Below are 17,963 nucleotides of genomic sequence, written 5' to 3'. Positions count from 1 at the left end.
AAAACGAACAGATGGAAAGCAACAAAAAAAGAGCAAAAGCACACACTTAACTATTTAAATATCACTGTGTCAAACTGTAACAATGTAAACAGTAGTGGGGATCTGTTCTGTTTTTTAAATATATTGGATATACAGTAAATTAAAAGTTAAAGTATGACTCAGCCTTAATTGTTAGTTTTCTACACCGCCCTACAATCTAGCTGTTTTTTTTTTGTTACATTTTTCTTTTAAATACCATTTTATTTTCATTTATTAAAACAATTAATGAATAAAAAATGAAAAATCTCAATTTGTACACATTCTTCATGATTGTCTCTTATTGTATTGGTTGTCTACTGTTGTCGTCACTCTGTTAAAGACAGGACGGCTCAATGGGATTAACCTGTATAAATAAAGATTGAATGAAAAAAGAAGGACCGACGCATCGCTCAAAAACAGGATTTATAGCATTCTACTGAAAAAAAAACAGATATAGTATTTTTATTTTTCCTAAAGAGGCTGGTTTTGCAACATCTGTGGAACCACAATGTGCACGGCAGGTGTTTTCATGGTGGCGAGTGCTATTTACTGCACTGAGGTCTGCAGGAGCAACAGCCTGAACATGCCCAACATCAACACACAAACTGATTCAGCCTGCTCAGCTGGGTGGAGTTCCACCATCTACATGCAGTGAAGGACGTCAAACCTCCCTGTTCACGAAGGTCAGAATAAGATGTGCAGTTCTGCAAAACATTTAAAATATTCACAACTACTACAGCAGCACACTGCCTCCGCTGCCGATTTACATTTTAATTATTTTATATAGGTTTACAGTTTAAACTTTGCCTTCAATATTCATATGTTTACATACAGTTAATACAAACTCTTGTCACAATTTTTCTATTTAGTGAAACACATAATCTAAAAATTCATATTTGTGCATCATCCCTAAAGTGTGAGCTTTGTAGTTTTCAAGCAATCGCATTTCTATATTTTTTTCATTTACACATTTAAACTCGGTCTTGTTTTTAATGGTAGACCGGCATCAATTTTTCATTGAAAACCGTCATCTTTTGTTCGTCTCTACGACCTATAAACCCTAATATCTCGATGGGGCAATATTATGCAGACAAATTATTGAGTGTAACAATAAGATGTTGCATGAAACATGATGGTTGTGAAATAAATAATTACTATTTCCATGTACCTTATCTCATCAATGATAAAACTAGAATTAATGAGCACTATTGAATTAAAACCGCTTTACAAACTTAACATCTATTCATGACAGAATTTTCAAGGGAAATTTAAAATGGTAAATTATTCTTGTGTGGCATTGGGAGGCATAATAAACCAGTGGAGTGTTAGGCATGAAGGAAGGAAACATTGCAAGAGAAACAAGAAGCTTACCATCATCTTTTCAAAAAGGTCAATGATTTCTTTTTCCGAGAGGTTCATGGATCTCTCGTCAAAAAGGGGCTGCGGAACAGGCAGCTCGATATGAGTAGAGCTGGGATCCGTCGGGTGCTGTATGAGAGGCTTCTCCTTCTTCATCCCAGTTTTCCTGAAACTGGTTATACGATCCCGCTGAAAGAAAAGCGATTTTCACATTTTAAAATACTGCATTTGACAACAATTCATAAACGAACTTTATGTTTCCACACATTAAAGGTCGCACTGTGTCCTGGTGTCAGCCACAGTTTACAGCAAACAGGAAACTCTGACATGGAGGACAGCTCTAAATATGTGACTGTATACCAAAAACAGAAGCTAAACACAACCAATGGACAGAATTTAGTTTTTCATATCTTTTGTAACACCTAATTTAAAAAGTTTGAAGCATCCAACAATGTTCAGTCAGGTCAAGTGGATGGTTTGTTTTTTTGTTGAGATGTTTCGTACTTCAACCAAAGGACTTCATCAGTCCGAGGAGCCACAACAAACTCAGTCCCACAAGCAGCACACGCGCATAGTGGACCAACCAGTTTGATGGTGATAAGATGGTTTTCTGACACACACACACACACCCCGCCCAATCCCTGTTGATTCCTCTGGGCAGTCATAGCCAAAGTGGTTCAAACATCCCTCAACAGATCCTTTCAGAGTATATCTAATTTTTTCCAGATGAATATGATACAACTTCTCTTTCGTTTCTCGTTTCCTCCTTCATCCCTGCTGCTTGTGGGACTGAGTTTGTTGTGGCTCCTCGGACTGATGAAGTCCTTTGGATGAAGAACGAAACAGCTCAACAAAAAATGGATTAATCCAGATGACCTGACTGAATTGTTGGATTTTTTTTTACCTGGATTATTGAGCATGAACGTTGATGTTTTGTACTATTTTGGCTATGTTGCCTCACAAGAGTCAACGGGGGACAGGGCGGCACCCAGAAAACATCTTATCACCATCAAACTGGTTGGCCCACTATACGAATGTACTGCTTGTGGGACTGAGTTTGTTGTGGCTTCTCGGACTGATGAAGTCCTTTGGATGAAGGACGAATCATCTCAACAAAAAAAGAAACCGTCCAGATGACTTGACTGAACTTTGTTGGATTTTTTTCCCTTGGATTATTGAGCATGAACTTTAATTAAGCATCATCTGTTGACTGAAAAACGATAAGAATTAGAGGCAGATTCTTCATCTGACTTATTTTTAGCCAATATTTGCTTTTATATTTTTTTTTGCAGCCATTATTTATGCCTGTGCATACTTAGCTGATTAGCAAAAAGGAACTACAGATGTTGCGGTTATAATCAGTTCACTACAACCAAATGCCTACCGGTAGGTAAATGTGTTTTATAAGAGACAGAGATAGCAGTGTGCGTCAGTCATCATTAAACTCTATTTAGAATACAGTTGAAAGCTAAACAGGAAATCACTCACCATTAAATCTTCCAAATGTTTTGATTTGTACTCGTGTTATTTACAGTAATTAGCTCCAACTTCAACTTGTGGTGTAAGTAAAAACTTGCTTTGTTAATTTCATCAGTTGACACTACTGTTATGAATGCATTTGATATGGTTTAGTTTGAAAGTAAAAAATACACATGGATCACATGCAGGGAATGAAGGTTAGTCGTATTTAGTAGAATGAAAGGAGATGGCATGCTGAATAAATATGGGTGGATGAACTGAAAACATAAAACAAAGAATGAAAACATAAATGATGTGACTAATACAACTATTAATTTACTGAAATATTACTTAATGGATCAAACATTCAGTAAGCTAAAGATTTGATCAGATTATATATAAACAATGAATACTTTAAACTGATTTAATCAGGAGTGCCACAGATGATTTCACAATAAATAATGTGTGAGCTGGCTACAAAAGTCTAGAAAGTTTTGTTCACAAAATAAGCCTAGCAGTGCTGAATAAAAGTACCATGAAAAATCATATTTTATGTATTTAGTACAGTAGTCCCTCACTACTTCGGGGTTCGACTTTCGCAGACTCGCTCTTTTGCGGTTTTTTCAACGATTGTCAACTTTAATATTACGCACATGATTGGGACGGTACGAGATTTAAAAAAATTATGAAAAAAATACTTCGGACAGGCGCCGCCATTTTGTAGTTTTCTTTCAATAAGCCTACACTGCATTGTGGATCAAAAAAACTACATTACCCAGAAGCCAACAGTGCATCCGGCTGCTGCTTTTTGCTGAAATGGAGGGAAAGTTTTGATCTGATCCGAACCCGACTAAAAAGTTCGGTCCTTATTCGTAGTGACTTCAGTGCTCAGTGGATGCAGAGAGCCATACGGAACCAACCGGGAATCGGACCAGGACTCATCGGTTAATCTGAGTGCTGCTTGCCGGTCCAGGAATCCTCTCGAGCAGCTGCAGAGAGCCAATCAGAACCAGACCAGAACTGGACCAAGGCTGGTGAGTAACAATATAAATATTGCAGTACTGTACAGTACATTTACGTATGTTGTTAAAATTACGCATGATTAAGAGTTTAGAACATTGTAAGAGTGTGGGAAGGGTTTAAAAAGCCTTATAATATATATAAAAATACTAAAATAAATATAGTGTTACTACTTCACGTTTTTTCCACGGGGGGGTGTGGGACATAACCCCCGCGATAATCGAGGGACTACTGTATTACAGAACTACTCCAACCAGTGAGAAAGGCAGATTAAAATCTCGTTTAATTTTAGCAAAACATGACTGTTTTTAGTTCAGGATGTTTTTGTAAATAAATGCAATACAACTTTTTTTTTTTCATGCACATTTGATCCATCTACATATTTCAGTTTTTAAAAAAATCCATGCAGTCATCAACAAAACATGAGATCATGTAAAACAAAACTAGTCACACCAAAGTCAAACCAAGCACCTTACCATATCATCAGCCAATGTTTTTATATGTATGTTCTGTTGGAGGAGGGCACAGGGTGAAAAACAATATTTGACAAAAAAAATACTTCTAAACGCTCAGTTAGAAGTGTTTTCACATGTAGTGTTCTCGGGCACTCATTTGCCGATATGAAACTATTTTAAGTTTCCAATAACATGCACAATCTTTGGAAAAAAAAAAAGCAAAAGTGCAATATGTCTTAGATCCACAGCAAAAAGCAATGAATCTATGACTGTTCTCAATATCTGCTTTTACTTTATATAATTTATATAAAGAAGCAAATGCTGAGTTGTCTACATGTGAATATGAGAACACTTGTTGATTCCAAATAATAAAGTGATTTTATATAAATGTTTGGGGACTGAAATGTAAACACCCAAAGACACTATTAAAGCCAACATATTACAGATACATAAAAAGACACTAAACGTAAGTAAAGGTTTTATAATCCCACAGCCACATGTTCATCACCTCAAAACATGTGTGGCTCGATTCAAGAAAGCTGTAAACCAAAAAAAGTAGTGCAGGTTCTCAAGGCACAAAAAGTTATTTTATTGCTGACATTAGTTCTGAAGAGCACCTTTTGTTGTGACAGGGACCAAAAAGATACCACAACTTCAATTAAGACAGATGTTTTTCTTCATCCCAGACACTCAATAAGAACGGCAGATGCGACAGAGTCGTGGCTCAGCAAGAGACGGCCATTTGAAACACACCTCAAATGGGAATCAGTAACAACGTCGCCATATGTTTTTGCACAAGGCTGTGAAGTACTAATGAGTTGGGAGATGTGGGGCTGTGATGGTCATAAAGCTTGCCTCCAGCCGTGGATTTCTCCACTATTCTAATCAAGAAGCTACTGATACTGGGGCATGCAAACAAATTGTCTTTAACCTGCACCTCCCTCTGTGCACCTCCATCAGCTGTCGCTCAGGGCAAGACTGTGCAGACACAATAACTACCATTTCTGTCACTACTTTTGTCAACAACAACTGAGCAACAGTTGGGAGCGAGAGCGATAACCTGCAGAAAAGTGTCAGTATCCTGCAGTTTCCGTATGCTTCACAAGGTTTTATTTCAAATCCAGATATCAGTCTTGTCATTTTCATCATGCATCATGCAAGGAGGATTCTGTCAGGTGGGTACCCGTAATTGCTTCACTATTCTTGTGCGGGCAGGTAACCGCATAAGTCTGACTAACTTAGACATCAGTTCCACTCAGGCACAATTAGTTGCATTTACTGTAGCTGCATCACTACTCACAACATCTGTAAAGCTAATAATTTGACCCAAACAACAACTTTTCCCATTACTAACTCAGAGCGTATGTATCATTAAGCCCAGCATTCTCTGGCAGTCAAAAACCGCGTGAAACAATAGCTAATTTACAGATAGAGTACTTAAACATTTTCTAATCAATTTAACAACAATCAAACCACTGTTTGGTTAATTGCCTTGACTTGAGGGCCTTTCTTTGCCCATTATCTTGGCAACATCGCAACATTGCAATTAAACACCTAACAATTAAGCTCGCATGTCCTCCGGGCTTCCGCTGCTTATTAAAGTAAACTTTTTCATCATATTAAATGTTTATTACCACACACATAATTTTTTTTTTTTAAATAACCTAATCAAATTAGCTTTGAGTCCCTTCTTAATCAAATATGATCATGCAGATCCTCAAAAATGAAAGCACAAAAGCAATATTCCACAGCTTTAAAGCCAATTTGGGCACACAAAACCATACCAGTATGCACATTTCACTCAACAACTCCTAAAATTAATATATCAACCTCAAATGATAACATAGTCGGCTTCTGCTCCTTGCTTTATTGAAAATCCTTACCAGGTGGTGCATGCAATAATAAGTCTTCTGAGATGGACTGAAGATAAAAACTTGTTTCAGACCTACTATAATTCTACGACTTTTAAAAAGAAGCACTCAACTAATTTAACTAGAGCATCTGTGTAGAGGCTTTTTAACTCACTCACTGGAACTGTCCCTATAAAATCAGAGGCCACAATGCCTTTGTAAAACGAGCTGCGAAGGAAATGAGATTTTGCTTTAATTGGTTCTAATAATACTAGAGGATTAGTCAGTTAGCCAATGTTTGCTGTGAAGGCTGTAATCCAATGTTCAACCGACAGTTTTTGGCTACTTTACTTAACTGCATTGCGTCTTTTTTAAGTCAACTGCAGAATTCTACTAACAAATATAACATTTGCTGCAAGCAGTGTGACAATAAAATCATTTAACTTAAGGAAAATTGCATTGTTTTAAGTTAATCGAGCCTACACAGATGAGTAAACGTCATTAATCCAGATGTCCAATTCAGTAAAAAAAACAATATTTCCATAGGATGTTAAATTGTTTGATTAAGTAAAAAGCATGGCAATACTACAGTGAAAGTACTAATTATGTATATCCTTAATTCCTCAGTCTCTTCAGCTTTTACAAATTATGCGCAGACATCAGTGGAAATAAAGCACAAGATTATTCATCAGAGGAGACCTTCTAGCCACCGTACGAGTCAGCAGACACCATCAGGACTACAGCATTACGTTCTTTACACGTTGCAGGGTGACTGACGTGATACTATACTTCAAAATATGTGTAGATAATTTAATAGCAGAGTACAAATTCAAATCTGCCGGCACTAAAAGATACATGTCTACATGTGGTTTGCAAAATGGTGCAGGAACTACTAAGCCTCAGCAATGAATGACATCAATTCTGAAAAAAAAAAAAAACCATTCAGTCTTACATCAGCATTTCTGCAATGGTCTGCTTGATTCACTTCCACTCAGACTGGCACAAATGTCAGCGCTTACTTTTTAATTACAAATGAGAAGTGGCACAATTTGTGTTCTGAATGTCGACTTCAAGACCTCAGACTGTCGCTCCTCTATTTCACCAGGGAGCACCAGAGCACCTACAAGTACGTGCTAAACAACCCCTTCCAAAAGACAAAATGCTGCAAATACAAAATGACAAAAAGCTAACTTTACAGAAGCATTTTACAGTAATTTGTTAAAAATTTATCTAGAGACAAAAAGGAAAAGAAAACTTGAAGCCTGTTTGAAAACTGAAGTTTGGCTAAACTCAATGTAATTGCATTAACGAGTTGTTTCCTTGTCACTGTCATAATCACTGAATTGACCTAATTTATCTCTGTGTAATTCAATAAAATGGACATCACTGCCTCAATTATGGTCAATTTGAGGGGAAGGCATCAGGCTGCACTAAATACCATATTTGTAACCGAGTTAGATCAACCAAACAAGTTCAATTACTTTTAAAAAAAGCTTTGGTACACTATCAGCGGCTGTCTTTGTAACTATAAAGCCCTGCATATTACACTGATGTGCAGCAAACTGGCTGTGAACCAGTGAGTTATTTTACATGTAAATACAGAGAGTCAAAGCGCTGATGATCTCTAAGTGTGTGTATAAACATTGCCTAGGCCTCACAAAGTGAAGGTTACAACATACACACTGGTATTTGCAGAGCATCACCAAAAAGCAAATGCAGTAGCATGTTTTAGTCTTAAAGTGACTTTATTAGATAAAAACAGACTTTTCATTAACAAGACCTACGGGTACTATAACACAAGGCCTCACTGTTGCCAATTCACTGAATTCTCAAATACCAGAGAAACAAGCAAGAACTAAAGGAATGTAAACAAGTCACTTATTAGGTATTTTCATAAAATGCAGTTTGTGAGAGCACATTAATTAATAATAGGCACAAAAAATGTACCTTTTGTGCTAATCAACTAACAGTAGCCAGATTTTAAACAACTGGGGCTTTTTCCAAATGTATAAAAACTGTTTTAGCCCTCAGCCTGCTGCATTTCCTGAAATCTAAAACAAAGTGTATATGAAGAAAAACAGGTCAGCTGGTTGGTATTGCTCACAGCTGTGCTTGTGTCACAGCTGAGTCTGGTCAGACAGAAATTTAAAAGCAAAGAAACAAAAAAATATACACTTTATCAAGTCAAGGTTCTTTAATGTCATTTGCATCACATGTGGTACATGAGGCGGAACGAAATTGTGTACACAGGGTCACAGTTACATCCAACAATAGCAAAAATATGAAGTGTAAAGAGAAACAGTAAATAAGGATCTCAGATATAAACTAACATATACGCTAAACAAACGCCCAACGGCACGCTAAAAGATCTAAGATCTACGCTAGTCACTGATAGTGCAAAACAATACACTGAACAACAGCAGCTCGATTCTCATAAGTTCGGTTCGGCTATAGTTCACACGTTTATCGTATTTTACGCCCTATAAGTCGCGTTTTTTTGCATAATTTGCATGCCTTGCAACTTATACACCGAAGCGATGTATTTATGAATTTTGTTCCCCATATTTATAAACCAGTTTTTGGCTGAGATATGAACATGTTCATTCATTCTGACTGAAAATATTGAACACTCCCGTTTTCAGCCGCTAGATGGCAGTCGAGTAGTATGGCATGCCGTTGTATCATATAATAGGTAAAAGTGGCTATTAATGACACAGTCAGCTTACCACAGCCTGACATCATTATCTGCCTGGAGCAACAGTCAAATCGGCTTCATTTTGATGCACCGCCTCAGCAAAATGCAGCTAATTTGACCATTGAAGTGCATTTATTAAGTCAAAGTTCAACTGAGACACACCTTTACTATACAGTCGAGTAAACAAATAATTGTTTTAGGTGGATCTCTTGTTAAACTTCGAAGAAATGGACAGCAAGTCACCCTCTGCGTGTTCATGATTCTGCGTATCGGCTTTTGAAAATGCAGCTGATTTGACCATTAAAGTGCATTTATTAAGGAAAAGTTAAACTGAGACAAACCTTTACTATAATTTCGAGCAAACAAATAATTGTTTTTAAGTGTTAATCTTGTTAAATTCTTGTTAAAGTTCTCCCGTGCACGCTCCCGCGGTCGTCATTTGGCAGCCAATCAATTTTTGCCACAACCCCGGCTAACATTTCTGGGTTCGGACCACATTTTCGGGTTGTCAGTGGTGACGACGCGTCAGCGATGACGCATAATAGATGTGACGTTTACGACAAAGCAACGTATTTATGGATTTTTCCACTTTATTAGACATATTTGGGCTGATGCGACTTATAGGGCAGTGCGACGTTTACAGCAGAAAATATGGTAGTGCGAGTGGAGTTGGGTTCGGAGCCACCCCCAAAACTAACAAACTGGGATTGCACTGGGAACCTGTGAAGCTGCCACTCGACTGAGCACAGCCATACCAAAGCATGCAACAAAATACAGAAACAGGCACCAAAAGTGAAAAAGAAATAAATCTACAGCAGCATGGACCTATTAGCAGAGTGGTTCTGATGACAGTGAGGTTATCATAGCAACATGGTCCAGTTTGCAGCATGGTCCTATTAGCAGTGACGTTTGATTAGCAATGAGGTTTCTCTGAGCAACATGGTCCCATTGGTACCATGGTACTGTTATGTGTTAATTCAGCAAATAGTAAGGTCACGTTTCTACTAAGGTTTTATTGAGATAAATGTTTTTATTTGTGATCATAGGTTACTTTTATTGCTCTGAGTCACAGCTTTGTTGCTCCAATTTAGGTTTCTGCTGTGTTTCTTCCTATCTTTTCTCTTTTGCAGTTAAATAAAATCGTTTCATTTATTTTAATAATTGTTTTTCATTTTTAGGAGAGTTAAAAGAATTGCTAATATAGAGACAGCTTAACTTCTACTGCTCTCCTTAATACAACTCATATGTCAAAATACATAAAGAAAAGGAGAAAAACAAGAACTCAAATGATAAAAATTTAAATAACGTGCTTTAAATCAAATTTAAGAGTAAATAATTAAAATAAATGAGTATTCAACATCTATTAATGAAACCTCTCTCTTTCAAAGAGATTAATTTTGAGCTTAATGGTAAAAGGTAGCGAGGGTATCTGCCACACATCTGAAGATGATTAAAACTAAAGGCACCTGAAATCTAAAGGCTTTGTCTGCCAGTCTTGTTCTGGGAATTTTGTTTGAACAACCAGTAGACCTGCAGTGAACCATTTAACATAAAATGGAGCCTTTTCACCAACAAATTTGTAAAAAATATAATGATGATGTTTGAAATGTATTCTAAAACGTACAGGATGTCAATATAATCAATTATGGCCCCTTAAAATTTTTATTTTTAAGTTTGTCTCGAAGCCTACATTTTCACAAAGTCAAAATAAATCATGGCATTAGCTTATTACTGCAGAGAGAATGGGCAAACAGTAAAGGGGTGATAAAATGTAAATACTAATAGTCTACAACATTTATCTTAAATATTTCATTACAAAGCAGATACCTGTCCCAAATTCACAGATAAAAATAGAATTAAATCCAGTATTTTATAATTGTTTTATTTTAGCTGTGTCTGCAAAACAAATCACACACACACCGGCCGTGACACAGACTCAAACTGAGACTAAAAATCTAAAGGGTAATTACTAGGGATGCACGATATTATCGGCATGGTATCGGTATATGCTGATATTAGCGTTAAATTTCTATATCGGACATCGGCCATTCCATTAAAATAACTCGCTTTTGCCTGCAGTGGCAGCACAACGTGATGATGTCAAGATGTTAAGTGAAGAATGGAAACTGTTAAGAGTTAACAACATATTATTTTGTTTAAAACATATGGCTAAAACTACATTTGATATATTTTGCACTACAAGAAAGAAGCCCAATACTTGATATTTTTATTATTTAAAAACTCTCTGGACCTAGTAGTGGAATTTTCTTAATTCAAAATATATGATGCAAAAGGACACCCTATGCTTTTTTAAATTCCTATTGCAAGTTTTATACCAAAAACATATTGCGATATATATCGTTATCGCCACCCTTCACAGTACATATTGTGATATGAATGTTATGCCATATCGCACATTCCTACTCAGGGCACTCTATAACATTCGACATTGTACCAGTTAGTAAAAGTTATTTATATACGGAAGCCAGCAGTCTGCGTTGATCTCTCTCATCCTGAGCAAGGAATTAATCTGCTAGTTTTTCTTTTTTTTTAAGTCTTTAATAGGGCATAGTATAAAAAAGCCTTTTCATTTCAGAACAAGTGCTGGTACTGTTTATAGTATCTTAAAACAGAAACTGCTGAAAAGGGGAAGCACACAAAAGCTAGTCCAGCGAGCACTGAATGGCTCCACAGTGACCAAATGGATCATGTGACAGAGCAGACCAACACAGCACTCAGTGCCTTCGGGTTATTTCTCTCTCAGATAAAAGAAAGCTTCAACTACTGTCTAAATCCGAGTAGAAAAGATGTATAACTATTATAAACAGGGAGTTAAAATATATTTTAAAAAATCTAAAATTGCCCAGAGCATCAAATACCACAAAATATTTCTTTAATTAAAGTTTAATTTTAATTAAACTAAATTCCGCACTGTACTAATGAATGAAAATATATTTTTGTCTAAACTGATGACATACAAAAACATCAGCAAGCTGTTGCTAGAATGGTAGCTGATGATATTAAACATAAAAAACGATATACTGGTGGTAACTTAGCAAAGCTGGTTTGTTATTAGGTTTTTTTTGGTGTGTTTTTTCAATAAAACTGAAAAATATTTAAATGTGGTGCCAATTTATGTTAGCACTTCTCTGTTCGGCACTATTCTTCACAGAAAATTGTTTACAAAAATTCATATACTATCAAAGTCTTTGATACAAATTTACAATCAGATTGCTAGAATGGCTAATACAGTATATGCTGTTGGGCGTATTGTTTTTACGCTAATAGTGCTTAGCGAATTTTTAGTTGATTCTCTTGGTTCATATCATAGATCTTATTACGGTTTTTCTTTTACATGTTATTGTTGGATGTAACTGGGACCCTGTGTGCATAATTTCATTCCACCACATGTACCACATGTGGTGCAAACGACAATAAAGAAACTGACTCTGACATACAGTAAACTTTCTGAAATATAGTTTTGCATTGTCTTTCACTTCAAATCACAAAGTATGACTCATATCAGCAATTTAACTTTAATTTAATTTCACAAATTGTATCAACACAACTCCAATTTTATATTTTCAAACGTACACAAATTCAATGTAATTGAAATAATATAACTGACTACGACCAATTCTACATCTCACCAAACTTAGTTAAAAACAAACTTGTAGAAGTGTATTTGTTTTGATGTAAGTGGAGTTGCGGCAGGAAATCTTGTTCCTCTTGGTTTACATTAAACTGTGCAAGAACTTAGTTACAATATAGTCTAACCATCAAACCGTTTCATGTAACTATGACAGATTTATAAGAAAGATTCATGTACTCGTACATGAAAAGATTATGCCTGAAAGAGTAATCTTTTATGCAGACTTTTTCTTAATAACTTGGACTAACTTGAGAGGATTAAATTAGACCAGTGAGTCTGTCAGTTTCTTCCACTGTTTGAATTTAGCACTCTGAGCCACTTCCTCTCTCCAACTTCCTGAATGCCATTACAGCACTAACATGTGGCCCGTTTCCTGACATTTTTCACACGTCCTCCTAACACTGCTGCACCTATATTTATTAAATGCACATTAGAAAATGCACAATTAGGAAATTGTAGGAAAAAGTAGCATGAGAATGCTTGTTGGGGGCGAACCACACTGGACACACAGGTAGTCAATAAAGAGGCCACATGCTAACACAACTTTTAAATTAATTTCTGAGGCTTTCCTAAATCTACTATATCAAACAACTGAAATCTTAAAATGCCACAAACTTCCCTGGAAACAGCACAGTCTCCATTTAAATATGATTTACAACATAATATTGTCAAAACAAAGATTTCTCACTGTCTCGATGCACACTCGATTCCAACTGAAAAGTTTATATTTTTAAATTTGGAAGGACTTGATGGGCTTTTAAAAAGAGTGACTTCCTTATTGTGTGCTTTTCTTTTGTAATCAACACATTTTCTTTCTGTACTGTATTGATATTAATCATTAAAATGACCAAAAAGGTCAATTTGAGGTCTACAGATTACACTATACCATATAAACTCATGTGACAAGATATAGTTACATGAACTTATTAAAGTTGCCTCTGTTGCAGTTTGTATCAAGGCCATGCTGGAACACAGCAAAGTTAGCTTGCTCAACAAAACATCATGCACTACTGTGAACATAACCTTTTCAATGAAAATCCAATCAGTTACCACTGAAACTCATTTGCAGTTAGCAGGTATTTATGTTACTGTGAAAACAGTAGGTCCATATTTGCTGGGAAAATCTGGTGCAACTTAATCTGCGTGCTGATATCTTTTAGATATAATGCTCTAATTAGCGTTGTTTGTAATTACATAAACTGTTAAATTTTAGTTTGTTATAGCGCTTATGATGTCAACAAATTTAATTTAAAAAAATCTTTACTTTTTTAAGATACAACTTTTTTCCATGTTTGCGTTTCTTTTCTTGATCCGTCTACAAATGTTTAATAAGAACATACACGATCTGCAGCCGCCCAGCAGGTTTATCCATTCAAACAGCAACATTTCTTTTATTTCAACATGGACTAACATGTCTCTCTTTACAGGGAAGCATATATTGATTAAAAACCAGGCTTGCAATAGCTAATGCAAATCACAGCCACTGTTTAATTTGCTGTTGTTAATGATGCTCTAAAATGACCAAATTAACTAATTTACTGACAAGTGAATAATCTGTTAACCTGAAATGCAGATCTAAAATGAATAATCTGCAAAAGTTGTAACTTGAATCAACTTTTTTTTTTCCAACCGTTATTTATACAGGTTGGTCTCATTGAGCCTTGAGGACTCATTTACAGGACAGACCTGTTTTAAACAGGTTGATGCTTTTAAGGTTTGGAACAAAATACAATTATAATAAATGACTCATGTCTTTTAAAACAAACCAGATCAGTCTCCGATTAGAAATGTAACTAATCATAAAAAGATATAGAGACATGAAGTCACTGGAGGGATCGTGCATCTTCTCTGGCCTGGGAACACCTCGAGATCCCCCAGAACGAGCTGAAAAGTGACGCTGGGGAGAGGGATGTCTGGGTTTCTCTCCTGGACCTGTTGCCTCTGCAACCCGATTACGGATCCAACTACAGTTTAAAGCTGTAGAAGGCGGATGGATGGATAAAGACAAACCTTGGTATATTGTGTGATGACACAACAATCCTCAGAATAAGACAAAAACACAGCAAGTGCAAAGTTCAAATTACTACAGTAACTTCAAGTTTCATTTGTTAACACTTTGTTCAGTTCAATACAAACATGTTTACAAATCTAAATTCAAGTATTTTAATGCACATCCACAACTATGGCGATGTGATGTTGCTATCAAAAACGTACTGACTGAAGTATTGCCCAAATAACTGGTACTGACAGAGCGCCAAACTATTTAAACCTACATGTGTTGCTGCTGCAATCTATCCCATCACATAGCTGCTGTTGCATAACTTCAGTGTTCCAGTTAAAACGGTGCATGATTTTCCACAAGCTAGCAAACTTTGCAGAGAAACAAAGGTCCTGACATCAGCTCAACACGACCGCGCATCATAAAAACTATCAAGTAGCTCCATGGCAACACCACTCTAGAAAAGCTACTTCTCAGTCTCTGTAGTTAGAAAATATAGTATAAGAATACAGCATGAAGTATAGGAATGAGAAGAACTTTGATATGTGAATACAGTTACCTATGTTAACTTTATTAGTGACCCATGTTTAGTCAATGCAACATGAGCCTTTTTTTTTTCAGTGCATGTCCACAGGCATGCTACTTGTACTGACTTTTAAAATTGCCTTTTATTAAATAACTGTTAAACTGTTAGTACAGGTACACACCGGGTTATAAAATCATTTTGCAGTGCAGTAGTCCCTCGTTTATCGTGGGGGATCGGTACCCTGAGGCCCCGTGATAAGTGAAAAACCACAAAGTAGGAATAATTATGGCCACGCCCACTTCTCTGCTGCAGAGCAGAGGTCTGACATGCTGCAGGAGGAAGCTTGCAGCTGGTGCTAAATAATTTTAAATTTATTTTTGAATTAAAAAAATCTGTGCCGATCGTGCGGCTCATCCATCAATCAGCCGATTGTGTGTCATGTCCAATCTTATTTTGAAAAATCACGATAGAGCGAGTCCACGAAAAATGAACTGCGAAGTAGCGAGGGACTACCGCATTTGGCACTGAACCCCTTTTTTCCTTTTAATTTTTACAAAATGAATTGATTTGACTAAACATATAAGCCGTATTGTTATGCAATATTTACAAAGATGTATAAAGATAAAAGTTAACAATGACTGATAACGTTTTTAAAAAACACTTTAAAGCAGACACATATAAAAGTGTCTGTTTAATCGTCATGTAGGTTGAAAATATGCACGGTCAAACATATACTGCCCCGTTGTAATCTGCACAGAGTAGGAAGAGTCGTCTCTCATTTTGCATTGTCAGGGCATTTTTTTACTCTCGTATACAAAGAGGGAATGTTTCTTAATGTCAGACCAGCTCCACTGAATTCTTTTAAATGAGCACCTTGCATTTGCCTGAAAGCAAAGCATACTTCCATTTTCTCTCAAAAAAGAAACAAACTGCTGACAGGTTTTAGGATTGTTACAGCGTTAAGGTATTTGAATGTCCTTGACTATGCTGAGTATCTGCATTATGGGCCCATAGCCCAAATCGTGTTGCTGTGATGTAATCGAGCCCAGTGACTTGTTGAGCAAACACACAGCTTTAAGTGTTTTTTTCTCCAAAGCTTGACGTGATTTTGCTGAAGGCAAATTAGAGGACTAAGAGGCAACCTAAACTACGTCCCACATTCTTTTATATGCCTTTTTAACCGACGAGTACTTATATTCTTTTAGAAAAATATTTATTACATTAATACAAACTTGAGCCCATAGTGTGCATAAGTGGGATAGACAAAAGAGGAGAAACTACGGCTCCACCCAGGGATGAATAATCACTTCCTCCGTCAGAGCCACGTTGAGATTTTTGCAAACAGTTTGGGCTTGAGGAGAATTGAGCAACAAGGAACATGACCGCCCATAGGACTGCTCTATGAAACTAAAAGCAGTCATCTTGCATAGACTGCTCTGAAGGGATTTGGTAAGTGGTGAAGTCATTTTAAACTTTGGAGGCAGGATATGCATAGCAGGCTGTCCTCACATGTTCTCAAAACAACACCCTGGCTCTGGGAGAACATGCCACACGAGTTCACTCTGGGATTTCCTGTCTGGCACGTCAAACCTTCCTCTGCCTTAACTTTAGTCTGAACAATTGGCAATTTCAAGTTTACAACATTCCACTCAGATAAACAGTAATTTTAGGTTGTTGTAGGTTTTAGGACAACTATATACACAAAATGCAACAATAAACTTAAATTTGATGTGGTCACACGTGGCATTTCAGTGCATCACCACAAACCTGCTGGACATTCAAATAAAAACTTTAGCCTATGTCAATCAGCCAAATGTTAGCTTGGCTGCATTTCACCAGCAGGAAATCCCACATGTTTTTTTGTTTGTTTTGTTTTAGGTGCATCATTAGGGTTAGTAAAAATGCCCACATGTCACAAGGTAAACTTATTTTCATAGCGTTCATCAAATTCAAGATGTAGTCTCTGCATAAAAATCATAACCCAACGTCTCGGCCTATGATGCAGTGGTACTGTGCAACAAAACTTAAAACGGTCCTGATGCAATCACAGACAAGCCTAAAGAATAAATGAGCTCAGCTCCATTTATTCCCACTCATATCATCAGGATCAACTGATGTAAATTACCCAAGAATGCAGTTTTTTTCAGATTTAGGAATCAAACCACTCCAATTACAGCCACCCCAAATAAATAACAGTAGCTGAGACTTGAAACCCCAACTATAAATGACTGAATTACATTTAAACATGTTTAATTACTCAATTAATCATAATGACAGAGAGTAATGATAATTATTGTGCAACAAAGCTAAGTCAGGTCATCTGGATGGTTTCTTTATTTCTGTTGAGACGCTGAGTCTTTCATCCAAAGGACTTCATCAGTCCGAGGAGCCACAACAAACTCAGTCCCGTAAGTGGCTTACTCACATAGTGGGACAACCAGTTTTATGGTAAGGTTTCTGGAGTCCACCATCCCCCCCCCATCGACTCCTCTGAGGCAGCCATAGCCAAAGTGGTTCATTGTTGTGGCTCGTCGGACTGAATAAGTCCTTTGGATGAAGGACGAAACATCTCAACAAAAAGAGAAACCGTCCAGAGGACCTGACTTAACTTTGTTGAATTTGTTTACCTGGATTATTGAGCATTAACTTTGATGACAATCATTGTGCTCTTTGTATTTATTTATGACTACTGGTTTTATCTGTAATAGCAAGTATGGAAAAATAAGCTGTTTGCAATTCATTTTAAATTTAATTTGAATTTGAGACATGAACTCAAAACCCCACACTTGATGTTTCATGGCCCAGAATGGGGTTCTGTTACTGAATTCAGAGTCCAATTCTAATCTTTCAGCAATGTTTTAATATTCTATGATGACAAAAAATTGTAGAAGGCCAAAATAAAAATTATGATCCCAGTCATGATCTTCAACA

At 36.6% G+C, this 17,963-nt stretch overlaps 1 protein-coding gene across 1 annotated transcript in view; it reads right to left on the bottom strand.

Annotated features, from left to right (window-relative positions):
* The window catches only part of diaph2 (diaphanous-related formin 2), a 461,650-nt gene that overhangs the window by 441,522 nt on the left and 2,165 nt on the right, over positions 1–17,963 (bottom strand). The window contains exons 3-4 of the mRNA XM_037675202.1: positions 4,332–4,364; positions 1,390–1,566 (exon numbers count right to left, since the gene is read on the bottom strand). Of these exons, the coding sequence (XP_037531130.1) occupies positions 1,390–1,566; positions 4,332–4,364 (210 nt within the window). The remainder of the gene's footprint in view (positions 1–1,389; positions 1,567–4,331; positions 4,365–17,963) is intronic.

Source organism: Nematolebias whitei, chromosome 4 (genome assembly GCF_014905685.2).
Source record: "Nematolebias whitei isolate Nwh7 chromosome 4, NemWhi1, whole genome shotgun sequence".
Taxonomy (NCBI): Eukaryota; Metazoa; Chordata; class Actinopteri; order Cyprinodontiformes; family Rivulidae; genus Nematolebias; species Nematolebias whitei.
The sequence above is the reverse complement of the archived record's forward strand: the minus strand, read 5'-3'. Positions and strand labels throughout refer to the sequence as shown.